Source organism: Sycon ciliatum, chromosome 6, assembly GCF_964019385.1.
Source record: "Sycon ciliatum chromosome 6, ocSycCili1.1, whole genome shotgun sequence".
NCBI classification, from domain to species: domain Eukaryota; kingdom Metazoa; phylum Porifera; class Calcarea; order Leucosolenida; family Sycettidae; genus Sycon; species Sycon ciliatum.
The window spans coordinates 12,065,486-12,082,541 of NC_088648.1; the positions used below are offsets into that span (position 1 = coordinate 12,065,486).

Below are 17,056 nucleotides of genomic sequence, written 5' to 3' on the forward strand. Positions count from 1 at the left end.
AGCATTACACCATAGGCTAGTAACCCTTGAAGACTAAGGACATGGGCCGACATAGCTCTCGCTAGATTGTACATGTATGTAAAAACAAAAAGTACATCAGTATTGTCGCTGTGATTGCATGCTGCCAAGGCTGTGTATTCGGATTCATTTGTAACCCCCCCCCCCCCCCCCATGTCAGAGTAGAAGCGAACAGTTTTTCGATTTTGACAGCATGTTACAAGGCGAGGACGCGTAGTGCTCCTGACTACAACCATAACCCGGTTGGCAGAGTCCCGGTCTTGCGACCATCTGAACCGTATTGGGAAAACCCAGGTTCGGACCCTCGTTACTCTACGGGTTGGTAGGATTTTTATAATTTTCGTTTTTTTTGTGTTGTAGAAGTCGTCGTGTTGCCGCCGTAGTGGGGAAGCGAACAGACAGTACAGCATAACACATCTGTCGGTGTTTCCCCTAAGTTCCCCAGGTTTATTCCCGGAGCTGACTCACTGATCTTGTCCTAAGGCCGCGTCCATCCAGCCAGCACTGTAATGCATTCACCATGCACACTGACGAGACAGGACTCTCTCTGTCCTCTGTCTCTCCCTCTCACTGTCTCTCTCTTGCCACGGCTAACAGCAGTTTCTCAAACAGCACCATCCAGAGCACATCAGTGTCCGCTCCAGAGCCGGGTCAGCGACCCGGTTGGTGGGTACTAGTACTTGGACCGGTTTGGAAAAAGAACACCGGGTCACCTGTAACCCGGTTGGGAATACAATATACATCAGGGAGCCATAAAATATTTACAACTCCCTCATCATAGGCTGATGTACATGCAGTAAGCGCACTGGAACGGACCCGCCTCTGACCCGGCTCTGACCCAGTTGCAATGGTTGTGCCAGGTACACATGTACCCGGTTGGTTTGAAATCCTAGAGCAGACACTGAACATGCACACAAGAGACATGCCACACTTTTATCATGCAGCCATCATGACCTTATAGCACAATAGCAAGAGTACATAGCTCTTGGCACTCTAGCACCCTTACAGGAGTAGAGCTTTCTGCTTTGCACGTCCCGGTACGGCTCACAATAATTACGAGTATGCTTCAGTCGGTTTGGGAGAATCATGCATGCCATGCTTTGCAGGAGCCAAAGCCAACACGGTGTTTTGTACTACCGATACTTTCTGCTGTTTCAAAAAGCATAACCACCACCGGCAGTAGACTGTAGTGGTGATGCAGATGACAATGACAGAAGCAACAAGACGGGTACGCTGAACTTGTCTCAGAATGGGAGTGACAAGCGATTACGCAAAACTGCGCAGGGACAGACTTTCACAGTCCGCAACTAATTTCATTTGAAAACCTCATCACGCAAGCATGCCAGGGAAAACACTCAGCAAGCCAAGGTCCAGTATCCTCCAGCACCATGCACACAAGTACTAGTTTCACATGCCATCACGCATAGCAAGTGAATATCAGTCCTGGTTTCACATGCCATAGCTATTTTAGCGGATGTGTACTGTAACTGGAGTTGCTACAAGACCAAGATGAGTGGTTGCTTTTGTCATTTCCGATGCAAACCTAGTGTAGAGCTTTGTTCTGATTGTCACAACTGCAGCATACCCCCCACCCCAATAAAAGAACATGCAGATACTGAAGGAAGAACCAACAAGACGGTATTCATCACCCTCTCCTTCCAACCTTGCTTGCACCTGTACGGCTTTCGATTGTGTGGGAACACACACACACACACACACACACACACACACACACACACACACACACACACACACACACAACAGCGGATGAGCAACTAGGCTAAAAGGCCGCACAAAGCAAAACCTCTCAACAGCGAATACTGAGCTGTGCTTCTTTTCTTGACAGGTTGAGATTTGAAACTTGCCAGCAGCAGCAGCAACAGCACTGACCCAGGAACTGGTGTTCTGACTTGATTTTCGTTTGCTAGTTTTCTCATTGATTGATAGACTGATTGATTGACTGATTGACTGATTGATTGACTGATTGACTGATTGATTGACTGACTGAGGCTAGTTTCAGAGAGACACAGAAGCAAAATCCACAAGACAGGGGGCAGGAAAGAAAGGAAGAAAGAGAGAGAGAGGAAGAGGAAGAATACAATGTCCTCAGTCATACCATATCATGGTTGCAAAATGCAAACACACAGCTTAACGAACACCATAAAACAGGAAGACATGCACACACACACACACGCACACACACACACACACACACACCCACACACACACACACCATCGCCATCACCACCACCACCACCACGGATACACGTACCCACATACACACGGTGACATCAGGTGCAACAAGTGATCATTCCGTTCAAGAACTTGAAACACACTATCACATAATCACATAAGAAGAGTGAGCCTTCTGGAATGTACCGTAACTGACCAAACAAAACGTAGCACTAGAAAACTTAGACACAGTCCTTAGAAACATCACCAAATACACTTACATACTTACACACCCACACACACATGCACATACACACACACACACACGCTAAACTATAGGCACTCATAGAAAGAAAAGAAGGCAGAGGCCAGAGGCGAACACAGACCTAGATTACATATACATGTACATGTAGGTAGTACAAAACCTAACTACTAGAAAGAGAGCAGCTTAAACGTAGCATACCATGTCTGTATATCTTGGAGCGGAATACTCAAAGGTTTACTGCACTCAGGCATGGACTGGACTACCTCTGCAGCTGATGCAGCTGTTATGGCATTATCAGCACCACCGCCATCTCCACTAACACTTCTTTAACTACTGCAGCTGGCACACATATACACATCACTGCCGTTGCTGGTGTGGCAGTGGTGGTACTGGCAAGAAATCATCGCACAGCAATGCCAGGAACTTTTCGATGCGGACACACTGAACATAGCGGACCAGCAGAATCTGGCCAAAACCTTAGGGGTGATATCTGCCGAGAAAATAAACATACAAACACACACGCGCGCGCACACACACACACACACACACACACACACAACGCCTATTTAAAAATTCCATTGCTTTCTTCATGAGAGTTATCAGATCACACCAGGCCAGTGATCGGGTTGCTGGTGGTGAACAGTAATTGGCCTTTTCGCGGTTTTTTTTTACTATGAGCTGATTGGCCACGGATGCGATTACCGCTCCGCCTACACTGTACAATGTACACTGAGCACTGCGGCATATACATGAGTGTAAAAACTGTCATAACTCTGTCAAGCAATAATAGATTCCTATAAATGAGACAGCGTAGAAACTAGAAAGGTCTAGAACTAAGCTTCACCGGTATATAACGTTCTTTGCGATAGGATAACGTATGACCGAACGGCGGCAAACTGAGCGACCGGAATGTGCAAATTCAACTTTCGCTGATCGATTCGAATTTTGTTGTTTGCGACTTGCGCGTTTGCTAGGGGATTTCCGTGGGACACGGTGCATGCGCAGTGCACGTCAAACACCATGCTTGAATCTCAGCTTTCAGACGCAGCTTGAATCGTAAAGTCCGTTCAGTGTGAGCAAGAAGGTTGAAAACCCCATGGTTGTTTGTTTTGCTATTTCCAGGCATGGTAGGAGGACTAGGGGAGGAAATATAAGTGGCCCAGACATGCCTATTGAGCTGCCAATCGCTCAAAAGGACTTTTCTACGAGAAAACAGACTGGAATTGAAAAGAGTTAGTGAGATGATGCTCAGCATGAAGGGAATGCTCCGTGAACATTTGGAGAACTCACACCCATGGGCTTGACGTCTTGCAGAGAGTGCCAATGACCACTCCGTATGCGGAAGTTTCCTCAAGGTCTGGGCTTACATCCAGGAGAAGCACAGCAGACCTGCGTCGCCTTTCTTTTCGCGTGTCACAGCGCAGAGAACCTGATCTTGGCACACCAGGGTTCTAGCCAAGGGGGGGGGGGGGCTGTCCCCCCCCCCCCCCCCCCCCCCCTGTGAAAACGTGCTGCCCCCTACTCATTTTCCGACTTTTGTGTTTTTTCAGGCCATGCAGTCGATAGTCAGTACTAAAGGGTTCATGAAGGCACATTTGTCTGGGGGTGAAGTCGGGGATTGCTCCGTACGTTGCATTTTGCATGGCAAAACAATTCTGGAACATGGAAAAATGGGTTTCGAGTTAACTGTGTTTCCCATGCCCCCCCCCCCCCCCCCCTACTATTTTGACCTGGCTAGAACCCTGCACACGAATCTGGACCCAAGATGCGAAGCTGCAAACTCTAACTTAGTCACATGTTCTTTACTTGGCCACTTGCCACTAAAGGCTGCTTTTCTGTGCAGCAGCAAGACAGGCAAGAGCTGGCCGGTACATCTACTTACTAGCGTGAGCGACTGCGACGGCGGCGATGGCGATCCTCCGACGGTGATCTCCTACGACGATTGAATCTGGGCGAATCGGGACTGCGGCTACGGCGATACGACGGAGATCGACGCCGGCGGTACGGAGAAGGGGACCTTCTGCTACAAACAAAGACACATACACACACACACACACATACACACACAAAGAACAAAGGAATTAATATCTGCCAGATCCCCCCCCCCCCCTCCCCCTACTACTTCAGCTGAAAAGGATGTCACTCCTACAGGAATGGGTATTATAACCCCCGTTATTATGATACTCAGGGAAGGTCCAACTCTCCAAGGGTCCTGCAGCTCAGAATCTCCTCTCTGTTTGGAAGAAGGGTCAGCGAACGTGCTTGGCGAGATGACTACTTGGCTGATCTTCGCAGCAGTCATACTCGGAAGCTCCGGCAGGCACGCGTTACCGCTTCAGAATAGCCAGCCATTGACGGTGTCGTACTGAATCTGATAAAGGATGGCATGCCCCGTGGACCACGGCGACTTGGTCGCATAGTCACTCTCCATAAGAGCAAGGATATGGAGATACGGGCGGCAACCGTAGTCACTTCAGACAAGACAGAACTCAAGCGACCTCTGTATCTCTTGTACTACATCTGTCCTGCTGCTGCTGACTCTAACGACAGCAGCACCGCTCCGGCACTTCCTCAGGCACACACACACACACACAACTGACCATACCGATTTGCCAGTCTCAGCAGCTGTTGCTCCATGCAGACGTCCACAATGTGCTGTCGCTAAGGGCACGTTCAGACTGGCATAAAAAGTGTCGCAAAAGAAGGATCCACGAGCGGGATTCGAACCCAGCACTCCTGTCTTTCCGGGACAGTGCCCTACCGATTAGGCTACCGGGGATCACACACACTCATGGGTCCTTCTTGCTACACTGCTCCCCCGCCCCAACAGGCTGTGTCCTCACGCCGTACCTACTCGCGGGGGGGGGGGTACGATGGGTCGTGGGTTCGAGCCATTGCCAGGCGCCAATGTTGCAAAAGAAGGATCCAGCTTTAGATATACCCGGAAGGCTGCACTTGCGCAGTGTGGTTCTCTCAGTCTCTTTCTATTATCCCAGTCCTTGCCTTACTCTCCAGTCTCTTTGTAGTTCTCTAGTCTCTTTGTGCTTCTCTGAGTCCTCTTTCTGCTTCAGTCCAGTCCAGAACATTTGTGATATAAATTATAACCATTATAACAGGCTATAATTCCGTGTTCTCAGACAGTATAAACTGAGTAGTATAAACTGAGTAGTATAAACTGAGTAGTATAAAGTATAGTTGTATCAAGAGTACATAACCCCCCAGAGTGTGCAACGCCTGATCTAGCTCTGCATAGGGTCTTGGTCGAGCGGAATCGGATCTTTGCGTCATAATACTGTACACATCTGAGGGGAACCCGGGGAGTCGCGGGTGCTCTTGGATCAAAAACAATGGTATCCTGCCTCGAGACCGGCCTTGCGCTGGTGTGGAGTGTACGCATGACATCAGAAGATCCGATTCCGCTCGACCAAGACCCTATGCAGAGCTGGATCGGCGTTGCACACTCTGGGGGGTTATGTACTCTTGGTTGTATACATAGTACAGTAGTCCCAATCCCTTATTTAGACAACAAAAGCAAGCGGAATGTGAAAGTTGTCAAGGTGAATCGCTCACGTGACGTTCCCGCCAGCGTAACCACGGAAAAGGTTTCTCACCACTGTGCAGACCGGTGGAATGCAGATTCCGGCGGCACGCGGGAGCACTTTTGATATCCTTGCACCGCATGTTCCGTCTTTTCTTTCTAATTCAGCCTCTACTCTTTCAGTCTGACTGCATGCTTTTGAGTTTTGAGTTTTGACTACTAGACTGCCAACTTCTTCCATCATGCCGAAATCTTTGTTCGACTCTGCAATGGAGAGGGAGCTCATGGAGCTGTTCGTGGTGATTTTTGCGGGCTCTGCAGGCAAAACGTTGACTGCGACCGAGAAGCATACTCTGATCACTGAGCAGATGAATGCCACCCAAGCACCAAACACTCCGGACATCGTATTCTTTCCGTCGACAAGCACAAGCAAAAACACAATGATCCAGTATCTCAACAGACTGAATTACCTAGTGTATTTTGATGTCCAACTCAAACTGAGTGAAATCAAATTTTTCCAATGTCGATTGATTATGTAAAAAGCTTGTCAAAGCTTGTAAAAGTATGACATGTACTCGCCATTCCAGCGGGATACACGTGCAGTGTGATTGCGATTCCCAGGATTACGCTGCAGCATTCTGGCTACCTAGAACTAGTTGCACATAGAGCCAGCTACCTGTCGAACTAGTTGCACATAGAGTCAGCTACCTGTCGAACTAGTTGCACATAGAGCCAGCTACCTGTCGAACTAGTTGCACATAGAGTCAGCTACCTTGAACTAGTTGAGCATAGAGCCAGCTACCTGTCGAACTAGTTGCACATAGAGTCAGCTACCCGTAGAACCAAGAGTACATAAACCAGAGTGTGCAACTGTGCATATCAGATCTGAAACAGCCCAGTTTGTGCACTACATCACCCTGATGAGGTCAGCCAAGCTGCGACTTGCGTACAGCTCAAATTTTCGTGTTTCACAGTCCGGAAATCAACCAAGCTTGCATGATTTAGACGTCCTGTTTTAGGATTTCGGTGTTCTTGTGTGACTTAGTACGCTGTGTACATGCGCTGGCAAGTAAATTCACCATGCTATCCGTGTCAAAAAACCGAAATCAGGACAAACTCAGTGACCTGCACCACCATGACTGGTTACGCAACTTTTCACCGTACCTGTGGCTTACCACGCCGTCAGAAATGATGTACTGCACGAATTACGCTCCCACAGGAACCATCCCGAGTTGCACACTCTGGTTTATGTACTCTTGGTAGAACTAGTTGCACATAGAGTCAGCTGCCTAGAACTACTGTAAAAGCCATTATTCTAACGAGTCCCACATATAACGATTTCCTAAAACTGACCGACTTACGTGTACGAAAGGTACCGATTCTCACTCACTATCAATACTCGCTACCAACAGTACAAGTATCAATTTCTGTATAAAGATTTCTATTTTAACGAAGCATTTCTTCCCGTTAACTTGTTAGATTTAGCACATTGTTATACATACTGTAAACCGGGAATTTTCGGTGGTGTAATAATTTCCGTATTTCCAGAAATCAACGGTTCAGTAGCGCGAAAATTTCGGTAAACCAGTTTTCCAGATCCAAAATGCATTTTGCACACTGTGGCATGGCATGGCTGAATTTTAGGTCGCGCTTTATTTTAGGTAAAGCATGCATGTACCGAAGTTACCGAAAACAAATCTCCACCGAAATTTTCCGGTTTTACAGCACGGCCTTTACAGTAATTGAGAATAACTCACCGTCGTCGCCCTGCGGGCTCTCCCATGTAAACACCGGGAGTGGGAGTGTGAGGACGCTTGGTGATAGAGAAATCTACTCGAATACACCGACCATCAAAGTCCATTCCGTTAGTTCGCTCCTTGGCCTGCAGAATTGACAAGAACAAGAGCAACAAGCAGCAATATGAGCCAGCGCACGCGAAAATCGACCTTAGTGACACGCACTTCAAACTGAGAAAACGCACTTCAAACATTCTCTGTTTTCGTGTGATGTGCGATATATCAGGGAAAATGTTCTATCTTCTAAGACCCCGTAACTTAAGTTTTACTCAAGATTTTTTCAAACGTTTTTTGCATTGAATTCTGCATAAATCCATCTGCCTTTATCCACTGTCATCTCAGTTTCTGAAAATAAGTCACTAAGGGTGATTTTCGCGTGTGCTGGCTCATATACACTATAGTGACTCTACACAGAGCATAGCTAATTGTTGAGAAAAGAAGAGTATTGTGCCATTGCAACAGGTAAAGCAGGGAACCGGGCAGCATCATTGACTGAATTCTTGTTCACTAGTTTCGTAGCTGACAACCATGTCAAACAGGGCAGATTTGCGGAGAAGAGGCGGGGGTGGGGGGGTGGGGGGGTGATCTGATATCTCTTGTCGGCAACGCTGCTGGCAAGCATTCAATTCAATAAGTTTGTCTGGCTGGGCCAAGGCCAGGTCATTATCATGACACATTGTAGCAGGCAGCAGAGTCGGTTCACAGCAGCAGGCAGCAGGCAACAGAGTCGTTTCACAGCAGCAGCAGCAACAGCAGCAGCAGCAGCAGCAGCAAAGTCGGTATCAAGATGCAGGCAACAAATCCTACCTTAGCGGCATCCTCTTCCCTATCGAAGTAGACAAAGCCAAATCCTCGGGAGCGATTGGTCTATACAAAGAGCAAGAAGTAAGAACGCACAATCATGAAAAGCTGCACAGCTCAGCGTACACGTTATCCTTGGAAAGAGAGGCTTAACCCCAGGAGAGGTCAATTATTGCTAATAGGCAATTCACACGACAGGCAAATCCACGTTTGTCAGGTGCACACAGGAAGTGAAACGTGAGTCTGCAGTTCACATGGCCGCGAGTGGCGGCCAGAGCTCCCGCGAGTATTCGGTGAGTATACAGAGTCACTGTGGTGATGCCGTAGTGATTTGGAATAAGTACCCAAAGGCAAAGGGCCAAACAACCAGGGTTCAAGACTACCGTACGATAGTATGACCTCACAGCCTCATAACTGTAAACATGGTAAAAGTGCCCGCAGATGAGTGCATCCGCGGGCAAAAAGCTCATGGACACTTTCGATTCCTGTGGACAAGTTTTGGTTGCGCGCAGATCCATGGTGATTTTCCTGTAAACGTGGATTAACCTGTTGTTGTGTGAATCGCCTATAACGGGTGTGACTGAGCTGTGGGTATAACTAAGCTCAGCACAAACGAAAGCAGCGGTGGGAGTCGACTACGCACTGCTGTACACTGTACTACTATCGGTTATATACTTTCAGGTTGCATTTGGTTGGGTATTTTCAGAATGTAAATGACAACTATTCTGGATTGTGAATTGGTAAGAATCACCTGACCAAACAAACGCGCCAGAATCAACTAGGAATCACTTGACATAACAATTCCATGATGTCGTTGTGGAACGGCGGCTCTCTTCTCTTTTACCCGACTCTAGTTTCCTTGAGAGAGTTGAGGTATTTTTGAGTGCATGATTTGAGGCACTTAAACCTGTTGCTACATTGTTTGGCTCATGGCAACCATTATCATTTTTGATTCCGGAATGAAAATGCTCATTCCAGCATGTGAGGTGGAAAGATCATTCTCCAAAAAGAATCATTCTCAGCGATTCCCATTCTGGAATGGGACCAACCTAACGGAATTATTTGACCAAACAAACGGGCAAGAATGATAAGTGATTCCCATTGTGGAATGTGACCAACCAAACGCAACCTCAAAGAATGTATAGGTAAGTCCGTCACCAACTGAACTGGCCAATCATGGTCCTTGACCGTAGGTGATCTCTAAAGCCAAGGTAACTCTGGCATGTTCCACATACTTGCTGCCAAAGAACGGCAATCTCTCACCAGATTTCATCTGTATGATATAAGCACCAGTAAAACAGACAGGTTCCAGGCTGTTCAAAAGAGGGCTCAATGCCGAAGAAGAGAGCTACTAACAAAAAGAAGAGACGATGAATAATTCAGCGTCAACAACGAATTATCCATCCTCTTCTTCTTGTGATAAAAGTACCTTTAAACGATGAAGAGCACAAACTTACATGTCGGTCGTAGATCAACTGTACATCTGTGATGTGTCCATACTTGCCAAACTTATCTGCCAGATCTCTCTCAGAGGTCATGAAGCTCAAACCAAACACACCCAGGCATCGGCACCGTTCAGGATTGTACTGCGAGCATAAACAGACACGCGCACACATACACCAGTTGACACTGCAGCAGAAGTCACAGCAAATTGTGCTGGGATTACACCATTCAACAGCTTGCAAGTTTGAAGAATTGACCGCCACTATTCAGCCTGATCTACACCACACAGTCATGAGGTGCTTTTTCTGGCCAGTGAATCCCTAATTTTGGTCTTTTCCATTTTTTCCCCACACACATCACACCACATACTCCGGCAAGCACTGGCTGTTGGTAACCACCCAGGAGAATGAAAGAAAAGTCAGGAGGAGTCTGAGAAAGAAGCACACACAAACACACACACAATATAATAAACTGGCTTCAGTTAGCACTTAGCAGGCAAGGACAGTGCACCCTAGAAGTATGGTACATCACACAATCAAACTTACTCTGTCACCACGGCCACGATACGGAGCGCGGTCAGCTGAACGAGACCTGCGCCTAGCATCAACAAGCACAACAGAGACACAGGCAGCAAGACAAACATACATAAGCAAGCACAGCACACACAACACACACACACACACACACACGTGCAGCCAATCGACATTTTCTCTAGGCACAGTACTATGTGAAACCAACACAATCATGCATATACATAGTGGAGGCTCTTTGCAGGAGAACAAGTGAGTTCTGAGACGAGTGAGCACTCATATCTGTATACATGTACATGTACATGCATATATTACTAGCAGGAGAACATTCGTAAAAGTACTCGTGTTTAAATACACAAATTACTTCGGAGTAGGATAAGTCACTTTTTCAGATCAAAGATACGTAAATGCCGGACTGGTTGCTACGGTCGTGATATGCTGAGATTAGAGAGGTTCAGTCTCACATGAGATCTAGAGAAAACATGAGTGGTACAAACGCGGCTGGATGCACACATGTACACATACAATGATATAAAATAAACTGGTCCAGGGTGCCAGTTTTGCACTTTGGGTCAGATTTCACCGAGCGCAACAGTATAATAGGGCCGGAGTTCAGTCAGTTAAAAAATGCACGGAAACTAAAAGTTACTGTGTACATGTGCAAGTTGTGAATAGAACTTGACTGGTTAAAGTTAGTTCAGAAAGTGGTGGACATCATGCAACTGCATTGTAAATAAAAGGGTGTCAACTGGCAACCGCTCTATTTAGTTGCTATTCAGACGATGGGTGACTGGCCCGAAACGTCAATAATTTTTTCGACATCTTTAATAAAAGAATTTTCATCTAAAGAGTGAATAACAACTAAATAGAGCGGTTGCCAGTTGACAAACCCCCCTTTTATTGGTTAAAGTTAACTGAACATTTCATCAAGCTCATTTTTGAACGAAAGTTCGTACTACATTTTGCAGAGCACATACGTTCTGTAGCGAGGCGATGGGGACCGGCTGTGGCTGCGATAGGAGCGCCTGGGCAAAACAATAACGTAAATGCAACACACACACACACACACACACACACACACACACACACACACAAACACACACACACACAAATACAGACAAACACAAACACACACAAGTCGAGGTACATGTGCAGTGCTATCTATCAAACTTTCTCACCACCACAATGTCGTGATTCTAGTTGACAGAATAACCAGCAGAATTAAACTGAGTACAATAAAATAAATCGCAAGAAAGACTGTAAACTTGAAGCCTTTTACCCAAGCATTATCTGATATGGGTCCACAACAGGCCATGTGATAAGAAATCATGGACGTTCTGACACAATGTCCTGACATTTCCTCAATGGGTCGGACATGCCCAGACATACCCGCTACCAAGAGTACATAAACCAGAGTGTGCAACTCGGGATGGTTCCTGTGGGAGCGCAATTCGTACAGTAAGTCATTTCTGACGGCATGGTAAGCCACAGGTACGGTGAAAAGTTGTGTAACCAGTCATGGTGGTGCAGGTCACTGAGTTTGTCCTGATTTCGGTTTTTTTACATGGATACCCTGGTGAATTTACTTGCCAGCGCATGTACACAGCGTACGAAGTCACACAAAAACACCGAAATCCTAAAACAGGACGTCTAAATCATGCAAGCTTGGCTGATTTCCGGACTGTGAAACACGAAAATTTGAGCTGTACGCAAGTCGCAGCTTGGCTGACCCCATCATGGTGACGTAGTGCACGGACTGCGCTGTTTCAGATCTGATATGCACAGTTGCACACTCTGGTTTATATACTCTTGCCGCTACTTATGTCTTTGAAAGCCGACTTTTTCAAATTTCTCGACCTAACGATGAAGGACTCCGAGAAATTGTTGGACGAAGAAATTTTCTCGGCGAACCGCACACAAACCTTGTATCTAAGCACTCCACCTTTGCGCGATCGTCTTTGCATCTCTCACACTCCAACCAAATGGACGTTGAAAGGTCCTTGTCATGCTCAGTAGTCCACTTGTCACAAGGGGCCACCTTTTTCTCTTCCCTAACTAAACTCGCCATTTCTGATTGCAGCACAAGCGCCTAAACTCGCCATTTCTGATTGCAGCACAAGCGCGTCCACACAGCTGTACAGGCAGTCGTTTTTATGAGTATTTTTCGTCTCGAATCGATCGGACACTTTTTCCATCGCACGGACATTTCGCCCGGACAACGACTGAAAACGGTCGGGAAATGTCCGGTGTCCAACGGTTATTTCACGGACTGCACAAAATATAACCTTCGGATAGCCCGAAATTGGAGAGCTGAGGTGTTACAACAATCAGAGTTTAGAATCGCTGAGGTTTGAGTGAGTGTACTTACGATCTACTACGGCGTCTTGGAGAGCGAGAGTTTGATCGCGAGCGGCGGCGAGAGGAGCTGATTGGGCTGCGCGATCGGCGAGGTGATCTTGAACGACTACACATAACAACACATCAACAATTCACACATCTAGCCATTAGCACAGATCACATCGTAATAACATTTTTAAATATACATGTACATCAACAGTTCACACATCTAGCCATTAGCACAGATCACATCGTAATGAACAGAGTGTAGGAGTCCACAACTTTAAGAAAGAAAGAAACACTTTGAACATCTGAACATTTGAACGTTACATAAGGGGCCATCCGACATTATTGATAATTTTCACGGAACGAAGAAGTTTAGTTACAACCTCTCTCCTCTCCCCCCCCCCCCCCCCCGAAAGTAAAATAATAATATCAATATTATTGACTTGACAGCGAAAATGGACCGATGTAAGTATGCACAACCCTGGCATGTGCACAACCCGGGCGTGTGCACAACCCTGGCGTGTGCACAACCCGGGCGTGTGCATGCATACAGAGAACGTAACAACATTCACTCTCTTCCAGTAACCACTTTCTGCATGCACCCATTTGCTTTCATCATTCACACAATATAGTATCTCGCTCTCCATTCTTCCCCGGCTTGCAGCGCTGGGCCAGCGCATCCTATCGTTAGGTACTCATTCTCAAACGATCTCTCTCTCTCTCTCTCCATTTCACAATGTAGTCGTTTAGTTCGTCTTTCTCTCTGTCTCTCCATCTATAATAAATGTCTTCCCACTACTAGGATCTCCTGTTCCAAGTTGTTCCTTTGTGTCTGGGATGATGACTCTTCTGTGACTTTACACTATGGGGGCTAGTGTAGGCTCACTGTGGTCCTCTCGTCAACACCTTTCCAGGATGCCCCAAATCGTAGAAATTGTGTAATGTAAACCAAAGGTACATCGAAATCAAGGCACAGAGGCACTGCACCTTAGCCCTTTATTGGCCGATTAAAATACAAACAAGCCCACGCAATCGCCAAACATGTACCTAAATTGGACGTAACTTTAGTTTGCACTGGACAAATTCCACGATCTTGGGCATCCTGGACAGGCCTTGACGAGAGGAGCGCAATGAGCCTACACTCGACTCCACGGGATGCACTGGCCCAGCGCTGCAAGCCAGGGAAGGCCCACCAGCGCTGGGCTCACGCTCGAGATCTATCTCTATCCACCATTTCACTCCTGTTGCTCGTATCAAACTCAAAATTTTCGTAGAGACTCCCGGGAACCTGCTTTTGAAGTTGAATCGGTGTAGCCTTGTCAACAGGTGACGCAAGCAGGGAAAATCCCGGCCGTTGACCCACGCATCGCGCTCCGAGCACAAATTTCCCGGGACCAATATTACGAGTGCTATAACTCACGAACCGCTCTTTGTATCGCTTTGAAAATTGTTCGAGGCGACAGCTGAGCGTTTTCTCTTCGACCTACATATTTTGATCTCTCCGAAAGACCGGGATTTGACCAAGTTACGATAATTTCAAAATGCCCACTCCATCGAACATCGGTGTTCGATCAATGTATGGGCCGGCCAATAAAGGGTTAACCTACTAGAGTGCTGCCCAATGCTCAATGCACAGATTTGGTGGTTGTATGGGTTTTGGATACATTATATTCAGACGATGAATGGTTAATGCTGTTAACGATCATGTTAGGGGTCGTCGCAAAAGTATTTGGTCGTCTCTGAAACGAACATCGTTCATTTCGTACTCGGACCCTCCCCTCTCTCTGAAACCAACACAGCTTGCTATGCTGGACGACGAAAATCGCATGCATGTACAAGTACATATGTACAGTGTCGGTCGACTTGCGATTTTGGCTCGCACCCCCCCCCCCCCCCCAAACGAATGATGTTCGTTTTGGGGCGACAAAAAACTTTTGTGACAACCCCTTATCTCACACCTGGGGACAAGTCTTTGTTTTCGCCTATGGTATCGGACTCCTCTTTTGCGTTCTGCTATATACATGTACTCTATGTTGTATATACATGTACTCTATGTTAGCTACTGAATCGCTTTCAGTGACAACTTATCCATACATTCGTTGTGGAAATATTGTACTACATGTAGTACATGTAGTACATGTACTACATGTACTTGAATCCGAAACTGCTGCGATGTAATGCGTCATGATGACCACAATCATTACTGATTTCACCAAGAAAGCTGTGGACATCATGCAACTGCATTATGAAGAAAAAAGGGAGTTTGTCAATTGACAACTGAAATTATTATTGACGTTTCGCGCCAATCACCCATTGTCACAACCGTTCTGACGATGGGTGACAGGCCCGAAACGTCAATAATATTTCCAACATCACAATATTCACTGGTTTGAGGGAAAGATGCAAACGGGAAAAGTCTGAAGAAAAAATTGACTGTCACCGCCAGGACTCGAACCGGGGACCCTCGCTTACAATAAAGAATTTTTAATGCAGTGCATGCGCAGATTGTGAATAGCAACTAAATAGAGCAGTTGTCAGTTGACAAACCCCCTGTTTTCTTCATTACTGATTTCAATCATACAAGTTGTACCTTCACATCGACTTTGGATTTAGATTCACTCCATTCAGTATTGAACTGTGCATGCGCTGGTCTGCATAGTAGTGTATGCACGTGAAGAATTCCAATCTACACTCGTGGCCAAAGAAATCCGACTCCCAAGACAGATGCGGCGTCGCATTTTCATTTCAATTACATCATGCACGATTCAAAAACCCATCCGAGGGCCGCTTGTGCCTGGGCGCTGGTTTCGGCTCACGCGCCGGATTTCTTTGGCCACGATTGTACATCGATATGCTGATGTACTAGCTGTAGGTCAGTGAGCATGTTGTCTGGTTGGCTACACTCGCAGTGGCCACATGCCATAATACTGTAGAATCCCGCGAATAAGCCCATGCTCGCGCATAAGCCCAGGCCAAGTTCGAACATCGCGAAGCTTCGTTGCAAAAGCCCATGGGCTTAGGTCGTACCATGTATATAGTACATGTACTTTTTTCCATTTCAATACAATCATCGGTTGATTTTGTTAGCACCGTGATTTTCAGCAATGTACTTCTCACTTTCTTTTCAATTTTGGTGTCGGCGTATAAGCCCGTGTCCGCATACAGTCAAACCTCTTTAGGACGAACACCAAGGGACGGATGATATTTGTTCGCAATAACGGGAGTTCTTCTTATCCGTATGTTATACCCAGTGAATACACAGTGATTTATCCAATGGAGTTACGAATACTAGTTCTTCTTAAGCAAACATTTGTCTTATCAGTGTTCATCCTAACGAGGTTTCACTGTATAAGCCCATGTTGTTGTATTAGACCACCGAAATGTCCTTGTGGAACAGATAAGCCCGGTGGCCTATCTGCGGGATTCTACGGTATCAGTTCACTAGAAAGGTGCAATTGCGCTTTATTGGAACTTGTTTTTAAACTAGAGCCTCATTCGTGTAAATTACACTATTCACTCAACATCTACGTTGACTTATGTGCCGTCAAGGAGCAAAACAGCTGTCTAGAGGTTCCTCGATATCAATTTCAACGCAATTGTCCTCGCTATGGTAGTAATGTACAAGTGGAAAGGTTCGGCCCAGAGCGCAGGGTGGAGTGGTCGATCGAGCTACCTTTGAAAATAAAAATCTTGATATAAATTGCATACGGGTACATGTAGTTGTCAAAAGGAAAATGCAGAAAGTCAGCTAACCTGCGCTCAGGTGATCCATGATCGTCATGCGATGAGTGTCTACGACTTCGTTCACGACGGTCGTCACTACCGGAGCGAATGCTATCTTTCGATGCAGAAGCATCCACATACGGCCTAGGACTGGGGGACCTGTCTGCCATAGTTCTCGTGTGGGAGCAAGACAACGAGTTACGTAAAGCAACGCGTATCAAACACGTTTATTTGTGACCTACTGTTAACAAATTACTTTCTGGCGTCAGACCTGGAGAGCAATCTTCCAAACAAGAGTCAAGAGCTCTTGTCAGATGAACAGTAGTGGATCCAGCTCGTTTTTCACTTTGGGTAGTTTGCTTTTCCCGCAAGGAAACAAAAAAATGTACAAAACAATCATGTAAAAATTTCGGCGATTTTCGCCAGT

The 17,056-nt window shown here is 46.4% G+C and overlaps 1 protein-coding gene across 3 annotated transcripts; it reads right to left on the minus strand.

Annotated features, from left to right (window-relative positions):
• Positions 1 to 1,794: 1,794 nt before the first annotated feature.
• LOC135819388 (transformer-2 protein homolog alpha-like) lies at positions 1,795 to 16,990 on the minus strand. Of its 3 annotated transcripts, XR_010553906.1 has the most exons (10): positions 16,660 to 16,990; positions 12,932 to 13,027; positions 11,541 to 11,588; positions 10,579 to 10,630; positions 10,048 to 10,176; positions 8,597 to 8,656; positions 7,751 to 7,875; positions 4,338 to 4,478; positions 2,654 to 2,945; positions 1,795 to 2,028 (listed from the first exon to the last, which is right to left on the minus strand). XR_010553906.1 is itself a non-coding variant. In XM_065332590.1 (9 exons), coding segments are annotated over exons 1-9 (792 nt in total). In that variant the 5' UTR covers positions 16,800 to 16,990; the 3' UTR covers positions 2,310 to 2,944. The 3 variants fall into 3 exon arrangements, 2 of the variants coding, with proteins under 2 accessions (XP_065188662.1, XP_065188663.1); XM_065332590.1 differs by lacking the exon at positions 1,795 to 2,028 and having other exon boundaries at positions 2,310 to 2,945; XM_065332591.1 differs by lacking the exon at positions 1,795 to 2,028 and having other exon boundaries at positions 2,310 to 2,945; positions 4,338 to 4,475; positions 16,660 to 16,987.
• Between the last annotated feature and the right edge of the window lie 66 nt (positions 16,991 to 17,056).